At 38.3% G+C, this 16,860-nt stretch overlaps 1 protein-coding gene across 2 annotated transcripts in view; it reads left to right on the top strand.

Moving 5' to 3' along the window:
* The window catches only part of LRP2 (LDL receptor related protein 2), a 229,106-nt gene that overhangs the window by 85,741 nt on the left and 126,505 nt on the right, over positions 1-16,860 (top strand). The window contains exons 13-19 of one of the 2 annotated variants that reach the window (XM_017854503.1): positions 1,075-1,281; positions 3,790-3,992; positions 5,984-6,124; positions 7,649-7,852; positions 13,229-13,421; positions 15,150-15,275; positions 16,150-16,280. In XM_017854503.1, coding sequence (XP_017709992.1) covers positions 1,075-1,281; positions 3,790-3,992; positions 5,984-6,124; positions 7,649-7,852; positions 13,229-13,421; positions 15,150-15,275; positions 16,150-16,280 — 1,205 coding nt within the window. Of the gene's footprint in view, positions 1-1,074; positions 1,282-3,789; positions 3,993-5,983; positions 6,125-7,648; positions 7,853-13,228; positions 13,422-15,149; positions 15,276-16,149; positions 16,281-16,538; positions 16,664-16,860 lie in introns of those variants that run through there. The other variant, XM_017854502.1, reaches the window with a different exon arrangement.

The raw sequence follows: 16,860 nt of genomic DNA on the forward strand, positions 1-16,860 counted from the left end.
TTTTTTTTTGTGAGACAGGTTCTTGCTCTGTTGCCCAGGCTGGAGTGCAGCTGCACAATCATGGCATGCTGCAGCCTTGAATTTCTGGGCTCCAGCAATCCTCCCACCTCAGCTTCCGGAGTAGCTGAAACTATGGGCAAGTGCCATCATGCCCAGCTAATCTTCTAATTTTTGTAGAGACAGGGTCTTGCCATGTTGCCCAGGCTGTGTCCCGACCTGCAGGACAGTCAAACAGACCCTGGAAGGGGGAGTGGGAATGGAGGAGACAAGAAAACACGAGAAATGGAGACAAGACAAATAGCCTGATCAAGTCTCGTTTAATGGTGGCAGTGCAATGCCTTATATAGGCTGGCAGAGGAAGAGGTTGGGCCAGGGCGGTGACAGGAGGCTGGGCTTACTCAAATTACAATCGCGCATGCGCCATGGGTTTGTACTTTTCCCGGGCGCGGGATCGCGCCTGCGCCCTAGGCTGCATATCTTCCTGGGCGGGAAAATGTTTGTGCGCGCGCGGGAAAGGTTGGCGCGCGCGGGAACAGTTTAGGCGCGCGCGGGAAAAACTTAGGCGCGCGCGGGAAAAGCTTTGGGCGCGCGCGGGAAAAACTTAGGCGTGCGCGGGAAGGGTCCTCAATAAAGAACCCGGAAATGTGCCGTCTTGTCTCCGCTTTGCGGAGATCAAGCAACAGAGGTCGGCTAATTCCGGGCCTCATGGCTCCAGACAAGGCTGGTCGCGAAATATGGGCCTCAAGCGATCCTTGTGCCTTGACCTCCCAAAGTGCTGGCACCACAGGCATGAACCGCTGTGCCTGGCTGGCTGAATATGAACTTTTAGACTGCCATATTAGTGCATCATAGTAGTTGCTATTTGGAACTGTTGACGCTCCTGATTGACCCCCGCAGTCTCTCTCTCTCTCTCTCTCTCTTTTTTTAAAATACTTAATTTCCCTGTTGCTTTATACTGTGGTTCTCTAATCAGCTGGATAAAATTTCCATTGATCCAAACACACTATTAAAAAAAAATTCCCGGGTAAACTTGTAAAATACCAGATTCTTTCATCTTCTGTTTTTCTTTTGTAGTTATTTATTTTTCTCAGATTGGGAGAGCCTTTCTGGGGAACCTAAGTTGGAAAGGGCATTCATGGATGGCAGCAACCGTAAAGACTTGGTGAAAACGAAGCTGGGATGGCCTGCTGGGGTAACTCTGGATATGATATCGAAGCGTGTTTACTGGGTTGACTCTCGGTTTGATTACATTGAAACTGTAACTTATGATGGAATTCAAAGGTAAGAAGTATTTTGTATGGCTTTATGGTTTTATAAGTTGTGGGGAAAGTGCTTGAAATGGCTGGAGAGAAACATCAAAGGACCAGAATGAAAATATTGCTTTGTTGGTTGACATGATAGCTTTAATGACCTTTGTACTGATATTTGCATGAAGTGACTTGCTCCGTTTTGTTAACTCTTCTTGTGTCCCATAACACAAGAGGTAAACCCTCATTAACTATAACCTCCAGCCTTTGTTCTTTGATTTCTCCTCTCCAACTACTCGCCTAGTCCCAGATGATGCACATTATTTTCATTTACTCCAGAGTTCATTTGTGCTTTGTTTCTCAAGATCACTTTCCCTTTTAATTTTCTAACCTTCCCCTAATAAATGCATGTTTTATTAGGTATTTGATGTTGCCTACTGGCAATTAAATGGATTTTACTCTGCTTTTATATATTTCAAATTTCAAGGAGAAATTCTTTGTATTGTACTTTTACCTGGTGTACAAAGATACTTAAACGGCAATATTTGAATGCAGAATATGGCTTTCTTTTTTTTTTTTTTTTTTGAGATGGAGTCTCACTCTGTCACCCAGGCTGGAGTGCAGTGATGCGATCTCAGTTCACTGCAACCTCCGCCTCCCAAGTTCAAGTGATTCTCCTGCCTCAGCCTCCCCAGTAGCTAGGATTACAAGCATACACCACCATGCCTGGCTAATTTTTGTATTTTTAGTAGAGATAACATTTCACCACGTTTCCCAAGCTGGTCCCAAACTCCTAACCTCAAGTGATTTGCCCGCCTCGGCCTCCCAAAGTGTTGGGATTACAGATGTGAGCCACTACACCTGGCTGAATATGGCACATTTTTTTTTCATCTTTGTACTCTGATTAGAGCTAACTATAACTTAATGTAAAAAACCTATTTTAGATCCTCTCCTGTTGGTATTTTCAAAAATTGGGTAAAACATGTTCTTCAAATTTTGACCCAAAATATTATTCTTGGGTGGATTCAGCAAATAGACTGGTTAATTTAATTTTCCCCAATGACTTGATTTTATGTTTTCTCAATGAAAGCAATATTATAGTTTTGTTTCCTCTTATGTTTCCATTTTGTAAGGATAATATCACAGTTTGCCACTGGATTATATATCCTTAGAACAATCTCTGCTTCGTTAAATGAAGTGATTGGGTATTAATGTGGTTACTTCCTATCACTGAAACTGGCTTCCATAAGGGGAATATGAATAAATTTTATGAAAAAATTAGCTAACCCAATAAGTCACATAAAATAATTGTGAAATTGCCTAAATTTTTTCTCTTTGGGATATTTTAGCATTACATTATATAGTCTAACTTTTGCTAAAGTAAAAAAAAGTAAAGCATAAAAGATAAAAATCAATGGAGTTTCGAAAAGATTTGAGTGGTTTGCTGGCTGTGAAGAAACATCAAAGAAATATTAAAGCTCACAAGTACAGCTGAAATCATAAAGTCATTGCCTCTCGCTTTGCCAGCAGGTGGCATTCAGGGTTCTGGAATTTGCTAACTGAAAAAGAAACTATTCTCTAATCTTAATGTACGTGTCATTATGGAATGTTTCAAAGTGTACACTAACCTGCCACCTTAGGTTTCTTTGTTTACTCCCCGTTAGTGTGTTTCCCAGCTTTAATATCTTTAAGTCTTTTCTTAGAGCTCTATGGTCCTTTTTAGTTATCAGGGGATGCTAATATTTTTCTTTGAGGTCTTTGTATTACGCCAAAATAAAGAAAATAAGAGTTTTCCCATATCAACCATCTTCTGCCTCACTCTGTTCATGTGTCTAACTGAATCATGGTTTGTGGAGACGTAGTCATGGGGGGGTGTTGTTGATTTCCTCTCTTTGCTTAGTGCCTAATTTTACTTCTATTTTCTTCCCAGTCAAGTGGCTTTGGGCCTCCATTGCAAGTATGATCAGTTGATAGTTCCATCAAGCAGATGCATAACAGTGGTAGTGGCATTGCTTCTTGCTCTCCTTACAGTGATGTCAGGAGCAGATCTGGGCGCTTGCTGAGGCTTTAATCCTACCACTCACTGTCCTGCTCCCTAATTGCTAGGAAATGGTCAATGGTGCAGTGGAAAATAATTGGCGAAGGCATCTTTTCCCAGACTTCCAAAGTCTTGGAATACTCTTTCACCTATGGTATTCAACATGCTATTTCACATCTTAGCCTTTTAGATGTGGGGCAACCTAAAAGGAATGAAGATCAAAAGGGAAAACAGTAAATTCCAAAAAAGTCTAGGACAAGCTAAAGGATTGACTGGGACTGAAATATAAGTCTCAGGCATCTTTTCCAAGAGACAACATGAAAATCCTTCTATCATATGTAGATGGAAATATGTATACATCTAAAATGTACCTTTTCTATCTATTCCGTATTTGTGACAAGAAATTATTTAGCTTTTCAGGCATGTAATTGAACTAACTACAGCTTTAATGATAATAAAGCAAAACTAACACATTGTATGATATATATGTGTCTTTTATAACAGGAAGACCGTAGTTCATGGAGGCTCCCTCATTCCTCATCCCTTTGGAATAAGTTTATTTGAAGGTCAGGTGTTCTTTACTGATTGGACAAAGATGGCCGTGCTGAAGGCAAACAAGTTCGCAGAGACCAACCCACAAGTATACTACCAGGCTTCCCTGAGGCCCTATGGAGTGACTGTTTACCATTCCCTCAGACAGCCCTATGGTAAGCCTCAGAACAGTGGTAACCATGCTTGGCACTGGACTTGGTGGAAAGATTTTCTCAAAGCTTTGAAAGTTAATAATGAGGGGTCTCATGTGATTTGGGTGGCATTCTCAAGTATATGAAGGGTTGGTTACCCGGAGTGTTAAACTCCATGAAACTGGTTCTACAGATTAGGAGCATTCTGGAGAAATTGATGTGTTTCAGAGTTAAATGCCAAATCTAGAGGGAATTTAGAGATTTATTTAACAGATGTTTATTGGCACCTGCAAAGATGCTTGGGGCTATAGCAGCTCACAAACCAAACCAAAATACCTATCCTCATTCTACTGGGAAAAACATCTATTTCAAACTTCTAATATTACAGTTAAGGAAACAGGTCACACAGAAGAAAATGACATGTCTAAGTGTCCATTTTAGGCAGTGTCAGAGCCATTTTTTTTCTTCTTCTCTGTTGCATATGTATGGCACCTGTTCTTTGGTTCTGATTAATCTGTCATAGGCCAGCTGGGTTTGGTGTTTCTCTGGCTGGTCACTTATTTAAAAAAAGAAATATTTTGATTCAGACACTGCTTAGTCTTCTGTTATTTTACCATGTATTTTTTTCTTTTTCTTTTTTCTGAGATGGGGTTTTCACTATCTGGAACTCTTGGCTTCAAGCGATCCTCCTGCCTCGGCTTCCCAAAGTGTTGGGATTACAGGCGTGAGCCACTGTACCTGGCCTATCATAAGCTTTGTTTATGTTTCCAGGTTATAGCTTGAGCTTTGATATGTCTATCTGGACTGTATATGGCTCTTTTCTGTATTTGCTTATGGATCAAAGAAAAAGAAACATAAACTACACTATGTTGGTAGAAAGTTTAATATTGGTGAACAATAATTTAGAGGAAAACAGATTTGCTTTAAAACTCTCATGTTAAGTGATGGATCTATTTGGGATGAAGAAAGACTACAAAGTAATGCAGTTAACTTAACAAAAGCCCAGCCACTGGAACTGACACATTTAGATGAATATCCTTCAGTGTCACCATCCTGGGAAAATATATATTTGTCTAAAAATAGATATTTTATCTGAAAACGTTTTTGGAAATATCTATTTGGAATAGTTTTTACACTCAACTCACAACTAACCTCACACCTGCCCTCACATTAGATCCACTAGATCAATGATCAGTGTGATTACTCAAATTACTATTTTCATTATTTGGCTCAGAATGACATCTGCCTATTGTTTCCCCAAATCAATCCACCCGAGAAGATAAAGAGAATATTTTAAAGAATAAGTCAAAGGCTAAGAAGACAATTTTAAAAGCAGATATAAAATTTCTAGCTGTGGCAGTGATCTTCCTAAGGTCACTACTTTGAGAGTGGCTTTTGGAAGTATTAATTAGTTTGTGTTGCAGACATTTAAGGTTTTGGAATCAGATCTGGCTTTGAATCCCAGTCAAGCTGTTTAGCTGCTGAATAATGCTCGGCAAGTTATTTAACTGTTTAGATTCTTGGTTTCCTCCTATGTAAAATTGGAGGACTAATACTTACCTCTTAGAGCTATTGGTTACTAAGTTGGTTTACTTACAAAGTAAGCATCCAGTGAGTAATATTTATTATATCCTACAAATGGCAAAAAAAAAAAAAAAAAAAGCAGTGGAAGTGTGGGTTTTCTTTTGGCAGTTATTTCTAATCATGGAGGATAGCAGACATAACTTCTGACATAATTATTGGGGAGAAAGTTTAAGGAGTGCTTTCTTTTTTTTTTTTTTTTTTTTTTGTGCCACCATCAGTTGGAGAGTGGATAGGAGAGCAGCAGTGATACTGGGAGGGTTAGTGTAGCCAGATGTGGATGTATTCAGTAGTAACCAGTAGTAATGTTTTCAATACGTTGCTAATCCATTACTCTATTTCACCTATAGGTGAAAAGGGCTAGAAGTGGCTTCGTGTCTTGGATAATTACACATTTCTAATTGCAATTTAACCCTGTGCATTTTTCCCTCCAGCAACCAATCCGTGTAAAGATAACAATGGGGGCTGTGAGCAGGTCTGTGTCCTCAGCCACAGAACAGATAATGATGGTTTGGGTTTCCGTTGCAAGTGCACGTTCGGCTTCCAGCTGGATACGGATGAGCGCCGCTGCATTGGTAAGAAGTCTGTTTTGGACGTTTTTCGCAGGTGGCACAGGTGTATGTGTGTCCAAACCTCTAACTAGACTAACTGCTGTTCTTGAACTGGACCAGCTCCCTGTGTAACTTCTTCACTGCAGATAAGCTTTCTGTAGCCCACAGAATATCTTCCTTGGTAGGCACCACTTCTACTATACGCAGAGCTATGTTCGAAAATGTAAATTTCTGTCTTTTGGGATTTTGCTTTAATCCCACATCTAAGGTTTTCTTGGGTTCCCTTTCCCCTTTGTTTGTTTCCTGAAGCCTTTTTCTCCTATTAACTATGGTCTTGAAATTCCATGTGGTTGAACTTTGAACTCTTTTCTATACCATGTATACCTTTTCCACTTTAGATGTTAGCCTTAACTTTGATGGGAAGAATTGTACTTCTCCCCACTTTGACTTCTCCTAGACCAACACGTATGCCGCTTTCAACCAGGTAATCACATCTGAATTCCATCTGGCTTTTTTTCTTTCTCTCTGTATTCCAAAATGAACCCCTGAGCATTGGGGTAGCTCAGTTCCTCACACAGGTTTTCATCTTTCAGTTCAAACTTTCTCGTATCTGCCTCCATATTCCTGATTTCATTCTTACCTTGAAGGTTTCCTTTCTTCCTCTTTGGTTTCTTATACATCTATTCATACTTAAGCCATTGCCTGGGCCCTAGCTAATGATGAAATGCACTCCTACAATATTTGTTTTTCTTATTTTCCCTTCTACAACTCTCCTTTCTGTGCATGTGACAAATTCTTGCTCTCCAGATGTTGCTGTTTCTAGCGTAGTATGTAAATTCTCTTATTCTAACCAGACAAATTTGTTAACTTCTTAGGTAGTTTTAGATTCAGAAAAATCACCCTCATTTAAAAAAAAACGTGTATTTCTAACTATTATATCAAAATAGTGCATTGTCTAATAATTTTGCTTTTAAATTTCATACCTGCAATTTTTATCTTCGTCTTGGCCATACCTCCTTCATCTTCTTGATTCCCTGACATACTGTCACAATCTCCTCTTTGATTTTAAACATTACTTCTTCTTACCTATTTCCTTTATCCCTCCCCTTCCTTCCCTGCTTTCACTCCTTTATATCTTTATGTTTCTGATTGCTGTTAATTATCTTGGTACCTACAGTAAGGTTCTTGGTGTAGATCTCTATGCAGAAGTTAATCCAACTTGAGGATTATTATGGAATTATTATAGAGTTCAGCTAATACTATTTTATAAATTAAGCATATGGATATCGTTTTTCATATAAATAAATGTTAAGGATACATTTCTTAGGAAGAAGGAAGATTCTAATACTCGTATCACCCTCATAGGTGCTTATCTTTTTTCTTCCCTCTATTATTTCTAACTATGCTTTCCAAAAATTTATTTTTACATTTATTTCAGAATTATATTTTGTAATTTAAAGTTTGCTCTGTGGATGCATTTATTTGGAATTTGGGAGGAGGGGAAAGAACCATGCTGTGGCTGACTGTGCTGTGTTCTTCTTCCTATAGCTGTTCAGAATTTCCTCATTTTTTCATCCCAAGTTGCTATTCGTGGGATCCCGTTCACCTTGTCTACCCAGGAAGATGTCATGGTTCCAGTTTCGGGGAATCCTTCTTTCTTTGTTGGGATTGATTTTGATGCCCAGGACAGCACTATCTTTTTTTCAGATATGTCAAAACACATGATTTTTAAACAAAAGATTGATGGCACAGGTGAGAAAGGTTTCTCTGTGTGTGTGTGCATGTTTTGCCTTTTTATTGTAATGATACTTAAAACTTGATAATTAAAACTCGGTATCTAATTTTTAAGCAGAGTCTTTACTAAGCTTCCTAAATAATTTTAGATTGAGAAAATAAATTTATTGCTTTTTTATGGATTAAGGTAAAACAAACACCTTTCCTTTATTTTAGAAACAAGTTATTTTTGGGAACAGAGATGGGAGGATTGCTTGAGTTTGACACCAGCCTGGGCAACATAGTGAGATTCCACTTGTACCAAAGAAAAGAAAAAAATTAGCCAGACATGGTGGTATGTACCTGTAGTCCCCACTACTTGGGAGGCTGCAATGGAAGGATTGTTTGAGCCCAGGAGTTCCAGGCTGCAGTGAACTATGACCATTCCATTGCACTCCAGCTTGGGCAACAGAGTGCAACCCTATCTCGAAAAAAAGAAAAAAAAAAAGAGTTACGAATGTGTGTGTATTTTAACAACGACCAATATTAACATAAAAGGAATGTCAAGTATATGAGAGCCATTAACAGATTAATTGACTAGAAGCTGTTTTTCATACTCAAGCAGTCGGATTGATTAAAGGGGAAGACATCTCTTCAGGAATGCTGGACTATGTAAATGCCAATGGTTCGGCTTGTATTAGTAATAAAATCTGTAAGCAATATAACATACCAACTAAGAGGGCCAGCTTAGGAGCTATGCTGCCTGCTTCCAAATTCCAGCTTCCCACATTTCCTAGCTTTGTAACCTTGGGCAAGTTACTCAATTTCCTTATGCCTCAATTTTCTAATCTGGAAAATATGCAGGTCATATATTGCTCATAAGGTTGTTGAGAGAATTTTTGGCTAATACATGTAAACACCTAGAGTAATGGCTAGAAAATAGTAAGTATTCAGTAAATGTTGGATATCATTATATCTGTTATCAGTATAAAGCCATATTGCCCACCCTGCCCTGTCCCCAGTCCAGACCTGCTCTGGGGAGGGAACAGTTCTTTTGACTGTTTCTTCTTTTGTTTGTCTCCATGTTTCTAACTGCTTTGTTTATACTTCTATTTCTTGATTTATCATTTTTGGTATTTACTTCCTTGTTCTAGGTGAGCATTTTGCTTTCTTACATCATTCTTCTGTCCCAGCTTCTGAGTTCCCTTCCCCATTCTCCTTAAAAGCTAGGTTATACTTCTGGTTAAATTAATAATATGTGTTTATATTATAAACATAATATAAATATAAATATTGTTCACTGCACAGCCAATTCTAGGATGACATTTCTTGACAATTTTTGACAATTGCCCTATTTTCATTTGCTTAGTTTTAAAATATAACAATCATGCATTTTCCCCAAAGGCTCCAATAGCTCTATCAAATGCCTGTACAAAGACAGAAAACAGCCTATAATTTTTTTTTCCTTCTGAGACCCCTATACTGTGTTCTGGTTGGGACTTGTTTTCTCTGGCCTGGTGTACAGCTCTTATCTTCTGACTTCTCTTTGCTGCTCCCCTGTGCTGGACCTTCTGTTTGTGGTAGGCCGTTTATTTCTTTTTCTAGATTTATTTCCTCATTTTGCTGAAACATGTTATATAATAGCTTCCTGAGAAGCATAAGTAGGTGGCATATATTTTGAGTCTTTGAATGTCTGTGAGCGTTTTATTTTGCTCTCCTTTTGACTGTTTGGCTGGGTACAGGTTGCAAGTTAATTCAAATCTGGAATTTGAAAACATTGCTCCAGTGACCTCTAATATCTAGCGCTGAGTCCAGTGCCATTCTGAGTACCATTTCTATGGATATGACCTTGATATGGATATGGATATGACATTAAAAATTAACCTCCTCTGTTTCCATTTTCTCTGGATTCCTTTTCCTTTTGATTTCTTTTCACCTTTCTTCTTTGTGATAGAAGCTTTCTCCAAATGTCCGAGTTGCTAGTTTGGTATTTAGGGTAAGGTTATAAAACCTGACCTGAAAGTCTGTACATGTGGATAGGCCTTGTCAGCTGGTAAGCTTCAGACAGGGAGGTGGCTTGGTTGCCAGACTGCTCCCCAAGGCAGCATTAGTGAGTCTTTTCTGGAGATGATCAATTTATCCTTCATAGATGCCTCCATTCTCCTTCTTGGGGTAAGGGGAAGATGTGGGGAGATGGTGGTCTGTTCTGGGGGTGATTAATTTCTCCTTCATAGATGCTTTCATTCTCCTTCTTGGGGTAAGGGGAAGATGTGGGGAAATGGTGGTCTGTTCTGGGAGTGGGCAGAGGAAAGGGAGCTGAGGGCACCCTTTCAGTATTCCTATAATCCTCCTGTACTCAGTTCCACGTCCATCTCAGTTCTCCATTGAAGACTGTGCCCTGAACCCATAGCCATTCTGCTTCAGCTCCTCCAGAAAAGAAGATCTGTGGTCCATTAGAGGAGATAGAGGAGTGGCGTGACACTCAGGATCTGGGAGGGACCTGGGCATTGGATTGCTCCTTATCCTGACTTTATCTGAGCCCCTTAGTTCCTTGCCCCTGCCTTTCTTAGGACCTGGTGCCTCTGAGTGTGAGTGCACTGAGGCTTCTGCATATGTGGGTGTGTGTCTGTCTTCTGTTGACACTTAGTTTGTAGCATTTTCCCCTTCTTGATTGAGTTATCACTCCTTCAATACCTTTTAAAATATTTGTTGGAATTGCTCATCTGCTGTTATTTTACTGTCTTTTAAGTAGCGTTTGGTAGGAAGAGGAGATAAACATGTTTCGTTTGTCAATCTGCTATTTTGAACCAGAAATTATCTTTTTTGAGGACTTAGAATCAGGCCTACTGAGCTTGGAGAAGTGCAATTGAGCTTAGTGCTCAGCAAAAGGTAGTACTGGGTTTCTCAGCTGCATGCAGGTCAAGTCTCCCATAGGCACCTCCACAAGTCAGCTTCCTTCTGCTTTGTTGATCTGGAATTCTCATTGTATTTTTGGTAAACTTCAAGTCCATATGCTGAACAACCTTTTAAAGTATTCTTCATCGTCAGTGGTATGCTGACTCTGTAAGCTTTGGTGAGGGAGGCATTACATTGTTCTTTTTTTTTTTTTCTTGGATGAGTACACAGTATATGCAGGAAATGAGTCAGAAATCAAATTAACCAATGTGGTGGTGGTGTGGTGTAGTGGCAGATACTTGGGAGGATCACTTGAGGTAAGGAGTTGGAGGCTGCAGTGAGCTATGATCATGCCACTGCACTGCAGCCGATGTAAGACCTGTCTCTAAAGAAAAGAAAATAAAAGGAAAAGAAAAGAAGTCATATTAAAAGTCAGGATTAGCTGAATGAAGCCCTCAGGAAAACTCCCTCCATCAATGATACCTTCTCTTTTCTAAATTCTCTTTTTCTACTGACTTTTCCCTGTCATCAGATATGCTCAAGTTTCTCCCATCCTAAAAAAATATGCAACTTACCCTTCACTCCACGTTCCTCTTTAGTGATAAGTCCTTCTCTGCATTTCATGGTCAAGTTTCTTGAAAGATTGATTTGCACTTTCCTATCCCCTCTTCCATATTTCTCACTGATTACTCATCTCTCGCAATCTGCCCACCAGGTGGCTGAAACCCCTCTCATCCTGGTCACCTCTAGTCTCTTTCTTGCTACATTAAATAATGCCTTTCAGATCTATATTTGGTACTTCGGCCATCTTCTCTCAAAAATTCTTTCTTCCATGACAGTATCCTCCTGGATTTCCTTCTATTTCTTGATCATTTTTTTTTTTCTAGTGTACCCTGGAGATCTTTTCTTTTTTGCCTGTTCTATAAAAGCTGTAAATCGGTTGTTCAACATTGATCCTCCTTTTCTGAATAATTTCACACCTTTCATGCCTTTGATTACTATCTATGTAACAACTATAAATAATTGTGGGGGAGACTTTTATAATAGTGCATTTACTGAGTGTTTTTCCTCCTAACCTGGGGAATGAGGGAAAGACCAAGCAAACTTTTCTGTAGGTCATGATAAAAACCTCTATGCAAGTTCTCTGTCTGAGGTTCAGACCCATAGTGCCAGCTGCCTTTTGGATACATCACCTGGATATCCTACAATCACCTCTAAACCAACATGTCTAAGTGGATGCCTCATCCAACTTCTCACATGCCTTAGAGGAAGGACATGACCACTCACCCCTTCCTTAGTGCCCCATCCCCACCTGGTGGTCATCATGAATATTTCTATCTCCTTTAACCTCTACCATTAACTCATTAACGTCCATTCATACTCCTAGAACATGTGGAGTGTTCAGTCTCTGTCTCTGTCAACCACCCCAGACCTCCGCTTTGCCATGTGGTCCACTGGGAATCTGTGCTTTCAGACCATCCTATGCATCTCTCCATCTCAGCACCTATTACTCTTATTTTTGTCTCTTGGCCTAGTTGTCTCCTCCTCTTTCACCACCTCACTATGAATTACCTTGAGGGTGGTGTCCACACTTCTTTCCAGATACTTAACTTCTCTTTGACTTGGTTCCCTCATCTGTAGAATAAGAGCGATACTAATGCCTACTTGATTGAGTGGCTGTGAGGATGGATGAATCCATGTAGAGTACTCGGTCCAATTTCTGCCTCCTAGTAAGTGCTCATTTAATCTAAGCTGTAATTATTAACAGTATTAGCAATATTGTGTTTTCTAAATATATAGTTGGTTGTCTGTCACACAGAGAACTTTCTTTTCACAATTTGCTGAATAAATGAAGAGAAAAAGTAGTAAGATTTTTTTTTTCTTCCTACCGCAAAAGAAAGAGGTATGGCTGTTTGTTCTGATTCAGATTTTCTTTAGTGAGAAAAAGAAAAAAGAGGGGAAAAGAAGGCATAACAACTCCATAAAGAGGAAAGTGGTTTTTTTTTTTTTTTTTAATCAGTTCTGATTTCCTTTCTGGTATCTCTGCTGGTCTTTTCCAAACTTGGCAACTTTGTGGCTGTGGAAGACTGTTGATGAGAGGGTTGGGCGGTGATACCTCAAGGTTACCCTCAGGTCGTACCTGGTGGTGTCAGCTTATCAGAGCCGTCTCCGGGTGGTAGTAGGTGAACTCAGGTATCTCTTCTTCAGATATTCTGCAGTGAGAAATTTTTTTCTGGAAGGTTGCACATGGGAGTAAATCCAGGCCATACCATTCCTGGTTCTGTTTGTCAGTATCATATCTACTCTTTGAGATCCAAAGTTTGAGGAATGGATAGATTCTAAGTTTATCTCATGTTACTGCTCAGCAGCTTACAGAGTTTTTTTTTTTTAAAAAGAATTCCACATGTATTCCTGAAATATGTTCCAATTCTGACACAAAATTTCAATATGCATTAGTAGGAAAATTGATGTCTTACAAAATATACTTAGTTTAAAACATGTCCATATTTTAACTTATAGGAAGAGAAATTCTCGCAGCTAACAGGGTGGAAAATGTTGAAAGTTTGGCTTTCGATTGGATCTCAAAGAATCTCTATTGGACAGACTCTCATTACAAAAGTATCAGTGTCATGAGGCTAGCTGATAAAACGAGACGCACAGTAGTTCAGTATTTAAATAACCCCCGATCAGTGGTAGTTCATCCTTTTGCCGGGTAAGTGTGTTCATGTTTTCCTAAGAGCTTGAAACTGTATGTCTTTTACAGTCATTGAAAAGTGATGCCCTAGCAATTTGGTAAGTTCAGCAGATATAAGATTGAACTGTATAAGTTGAAATCACCTTAAATTTTATTTCTTTTTTCCTTCAAAAACTAGTAAAAGAATTGTTTTTAAACCCAAAACAGTTCTTCTAACTTTTGGCTTTCCCAGTCTTCACTGAAGTGTAGTTTTTTTCACAACTGCAGAGGACCAAACAATGTGATAGAGATTCAGTAGAGAAGGAGTGAATCGGCAACGGAATTGACAGGAAAGATCCAAATTCTTTCCCTGCTTTAATATATTGATATAAGCTTAGCAAAACTTGCTTAATCATTCAGTAGTTTTCAGAATAAAAAGTTTTTCAGACCACAGAGTTTCATGTTTTACCATTCTATAATTGGTGGTACCAAACAAGGAAAGACAGAAGACTTCACAGTATTCCTTTTTGGTTCTTACCTTTCTTATTTACATATGTTTAACAGCTACTGTGTTTATTTAGAACAAATCTGAGCTATGTGTTGTATATGAGTGGAATGATAAAAAAGATGGCCGGTAACTCACTAACGCCTGATTACCCAGGGAACATCCACCCCTGTGCTTCCATTAGATATATAATCTCATCAGATCCCAAAGCTAGTTTGTGAAGGAGGTATGTGTAAATACCCATTTTAGAGAGAATGAATCTAAGACACAGTAAGATAAAGTGACTTGTGAAAGAGCCCGCAGCTATTAGGCAACAGTCAGTATTCAAATTCCAGACCTGTCTGACTGGAATGCCTGTGTGCCCAAAAAAAGTCTGTTTGCTGCGTCTAGAGTGTCTGCTTTAATTTTCTCTCTGTAAGATAATAAAAGAGACACATTTTAAAACTGATGTTATTATTGATAAGAAATTTCATTGCCCTTTAGCAAGTTAAACAGTTGATTTTTTAAATGGATTTGTCTTAACTTAAACTTTTGGCCTTTGGTTTTGAAAACTGTTGAATTCCTTTCCTGATGACTCTTGTTTAAAATGATATGAAGTAGTTACATTTCAGAAAGTTACATTTTGGAAAAGACTAATTTTGATTCCTCTGGATATCATAAAAGAGAAAAGATTTTTTTATTTTTTTTGCCTCTAGACTTATCTTTTTCCCACTCTTTAGAATATTGAAAAAATGCCTTGGGTCAGATACTGTTTGCATTGCATTGATTTGGATGCTTTCTTCATCTGAGATGAATGGTTTCCTGCAAATTTATCAATTTCTTATGCAAGAATGACTAGAAGATCCTGAATGTTTAATCCAGAGAGAAAGAGATTGAAATCTGTTTTCTTGCTCTGCTTGTTGTTTATTATTTTATTTTAACAACATGGAATATTCATATTAGTATTCAGGTAACCTGAATTGTGTCTTGTTAGAGAATACATTGGGTGACAATAGTTTTAGTTCCTAAAATCTAAGACAGTGGTTCTCTTCTCTCAACGCCCATTTAAATGCCATTTGTATTTGTGACTTTGGTTACAGGTTGACAACTAAATTTTAACTGACAATTATGTCAGTTATACACTAAATATGTTAAACTTGATAGCATATAAAGAAAACGAAATTAATTGCAGTATCTGGAGAATCTCTGTTTGTTCTAAATCTCTGGAAGTCATGTAGTTTGTCCCAGTGTTAACAGCCTTGACTTACTACTGCTTTTTCTAGGTATCTATTCTTCACTGATTGGTTCCGTCCTGCTAAAATTATGAGAGCATGGAGTGATGGATCTCACCTCTTGCCTATAGTAAACACTACTCTTGGATGGCCCAATGGCTTAGCCATCGATTGGGCGTAAGTAGGAATTATCATCCCTGTGACTTAGTTCCCTTTTACTGCAGAACACATAGTGAGGCAGGTTGGGTGATGTGATGGAGTAAGGAAACTGGTACTGCTTGCCCCCGTGGAATTTTAAATAATTAATTGGTGATGGGAGAAGGATATTGAATAAGAACACAAAGAACATAAACATAGTTGGCCAGCTACTGCTGGGGTGAAAACTAATTAATTCATGAGTATTCTGAGAAAATTACTAGAGGAAGCTGAATGATAAGATTTAGTGGAAACTTAAGATGGGGGTGGTGGGTCCCAAGCCCCATTGGAAGTAGGGTACAGATTTGATGAACTGTAGGTTGTATGTAATTTCTTACAGGGAGCGTCTTGAGTTTAGGAAATCTTTGGAGTCAATTAATCAACAAATGCACATTTGCTTACATGCACTTTGGGAGAACTTTAAAAGTATAAGATATGGTTCTCAAGAAATTGATGATCTATCTGGGAACATAGGAAAAGGAATAGAGTAAATAAGTTTATAAAGATGAAAATGCCAAAGTAACTTATGGGAGAAAAAAATGGAAGAAATATATTAACTTTTTAAACATAGATTACTACCAATGTTTTCTTAACTTGTTGATTTCACAAGGAGAAAATAAAATTTCTGGCTCAAAGATAGCAACATTTTAAGTTTTCTAAGACAATTGATTGAAAGTCACTTCATGAAAGTAGCTGTCTCTTTCTGGGGGACATAAAACTATTAAATTTTTAATAAATATAATTTAAATTTTAAAAACTTTGTTTAATAAATGTGTCAACTGTTTTTGAATGCCGTTTGTGTGAAGGGTGCTCTGATCGTTTTTGGATAAGATAATTAAACATTTTATTATTTTAGTGCTTCACGATTATACTGGGTGGATGCCTATTTTGATAAAATTGAGCACAGCACCTTTGATGGTTTAGACAGAAGAAGACTGGGCCACATAGAGCAGATGACACATCCATTTGGACTTGCCATCTTTGGAGGTATGTTTTAAGGCAATAAAGGTATGTATTGTTTTTATACATTGCAAGTTACAACAGTAAACTCATCCTCATGTGGCATTCTCACAATCCCAGAAAAGCTGGCCACTTTAAAATGAAAAAATTTAAAATAGCGCTATTATATATAGACAAAACACTCGTTTTGTTGATNTGTGTCAACTGTTTTGAATGCCGTTTGTGTGAAGGGTGCTCTGATCGTTTTGGATAAGATAATTAAACATTTTATTATTTTAGTGCTTCACGATTATACTGGGTGGATGCCTATTTTGATAAAATTGAGCACAGCACCTTTGATGGTTTAGACAGAAGAAGACTGGGCCACATAGAGCAGATGACACATCCATTTGGACTTGCCATCTTTGGAGGTATGTTTTAAGGCAATAAAGGTATGTATTGTTTTATACATTGCAAGTTACAACAGTAAACTCATCCTCATGTGGCATTCTCACAATCCCAGAAAAGCTGGCCACTTTAAAATGAAAAAATTTAAAATAGCGCTATTATATATAGACAAAACACTCGTTTTGTTGATGGTGTATTTCATTTTTAGAGTGTGATTTTT

This window comes from Rhinopithecus bieti, unplaced genomic scaffold, assembly GCF_001698545.2.
Source record: "Rhinopithecus bieti isolate Rb0 unplaced genomic scaffold, ASM169854v2 scaffold_37314, whole genome shotgun sequence".
Lineage (NCBI taxonomy): Eukaryota > Metazoa > Chordata > Mammalia > Primates > Cercopithecidae > Rhinopithecus > Rhinopithecus bieti.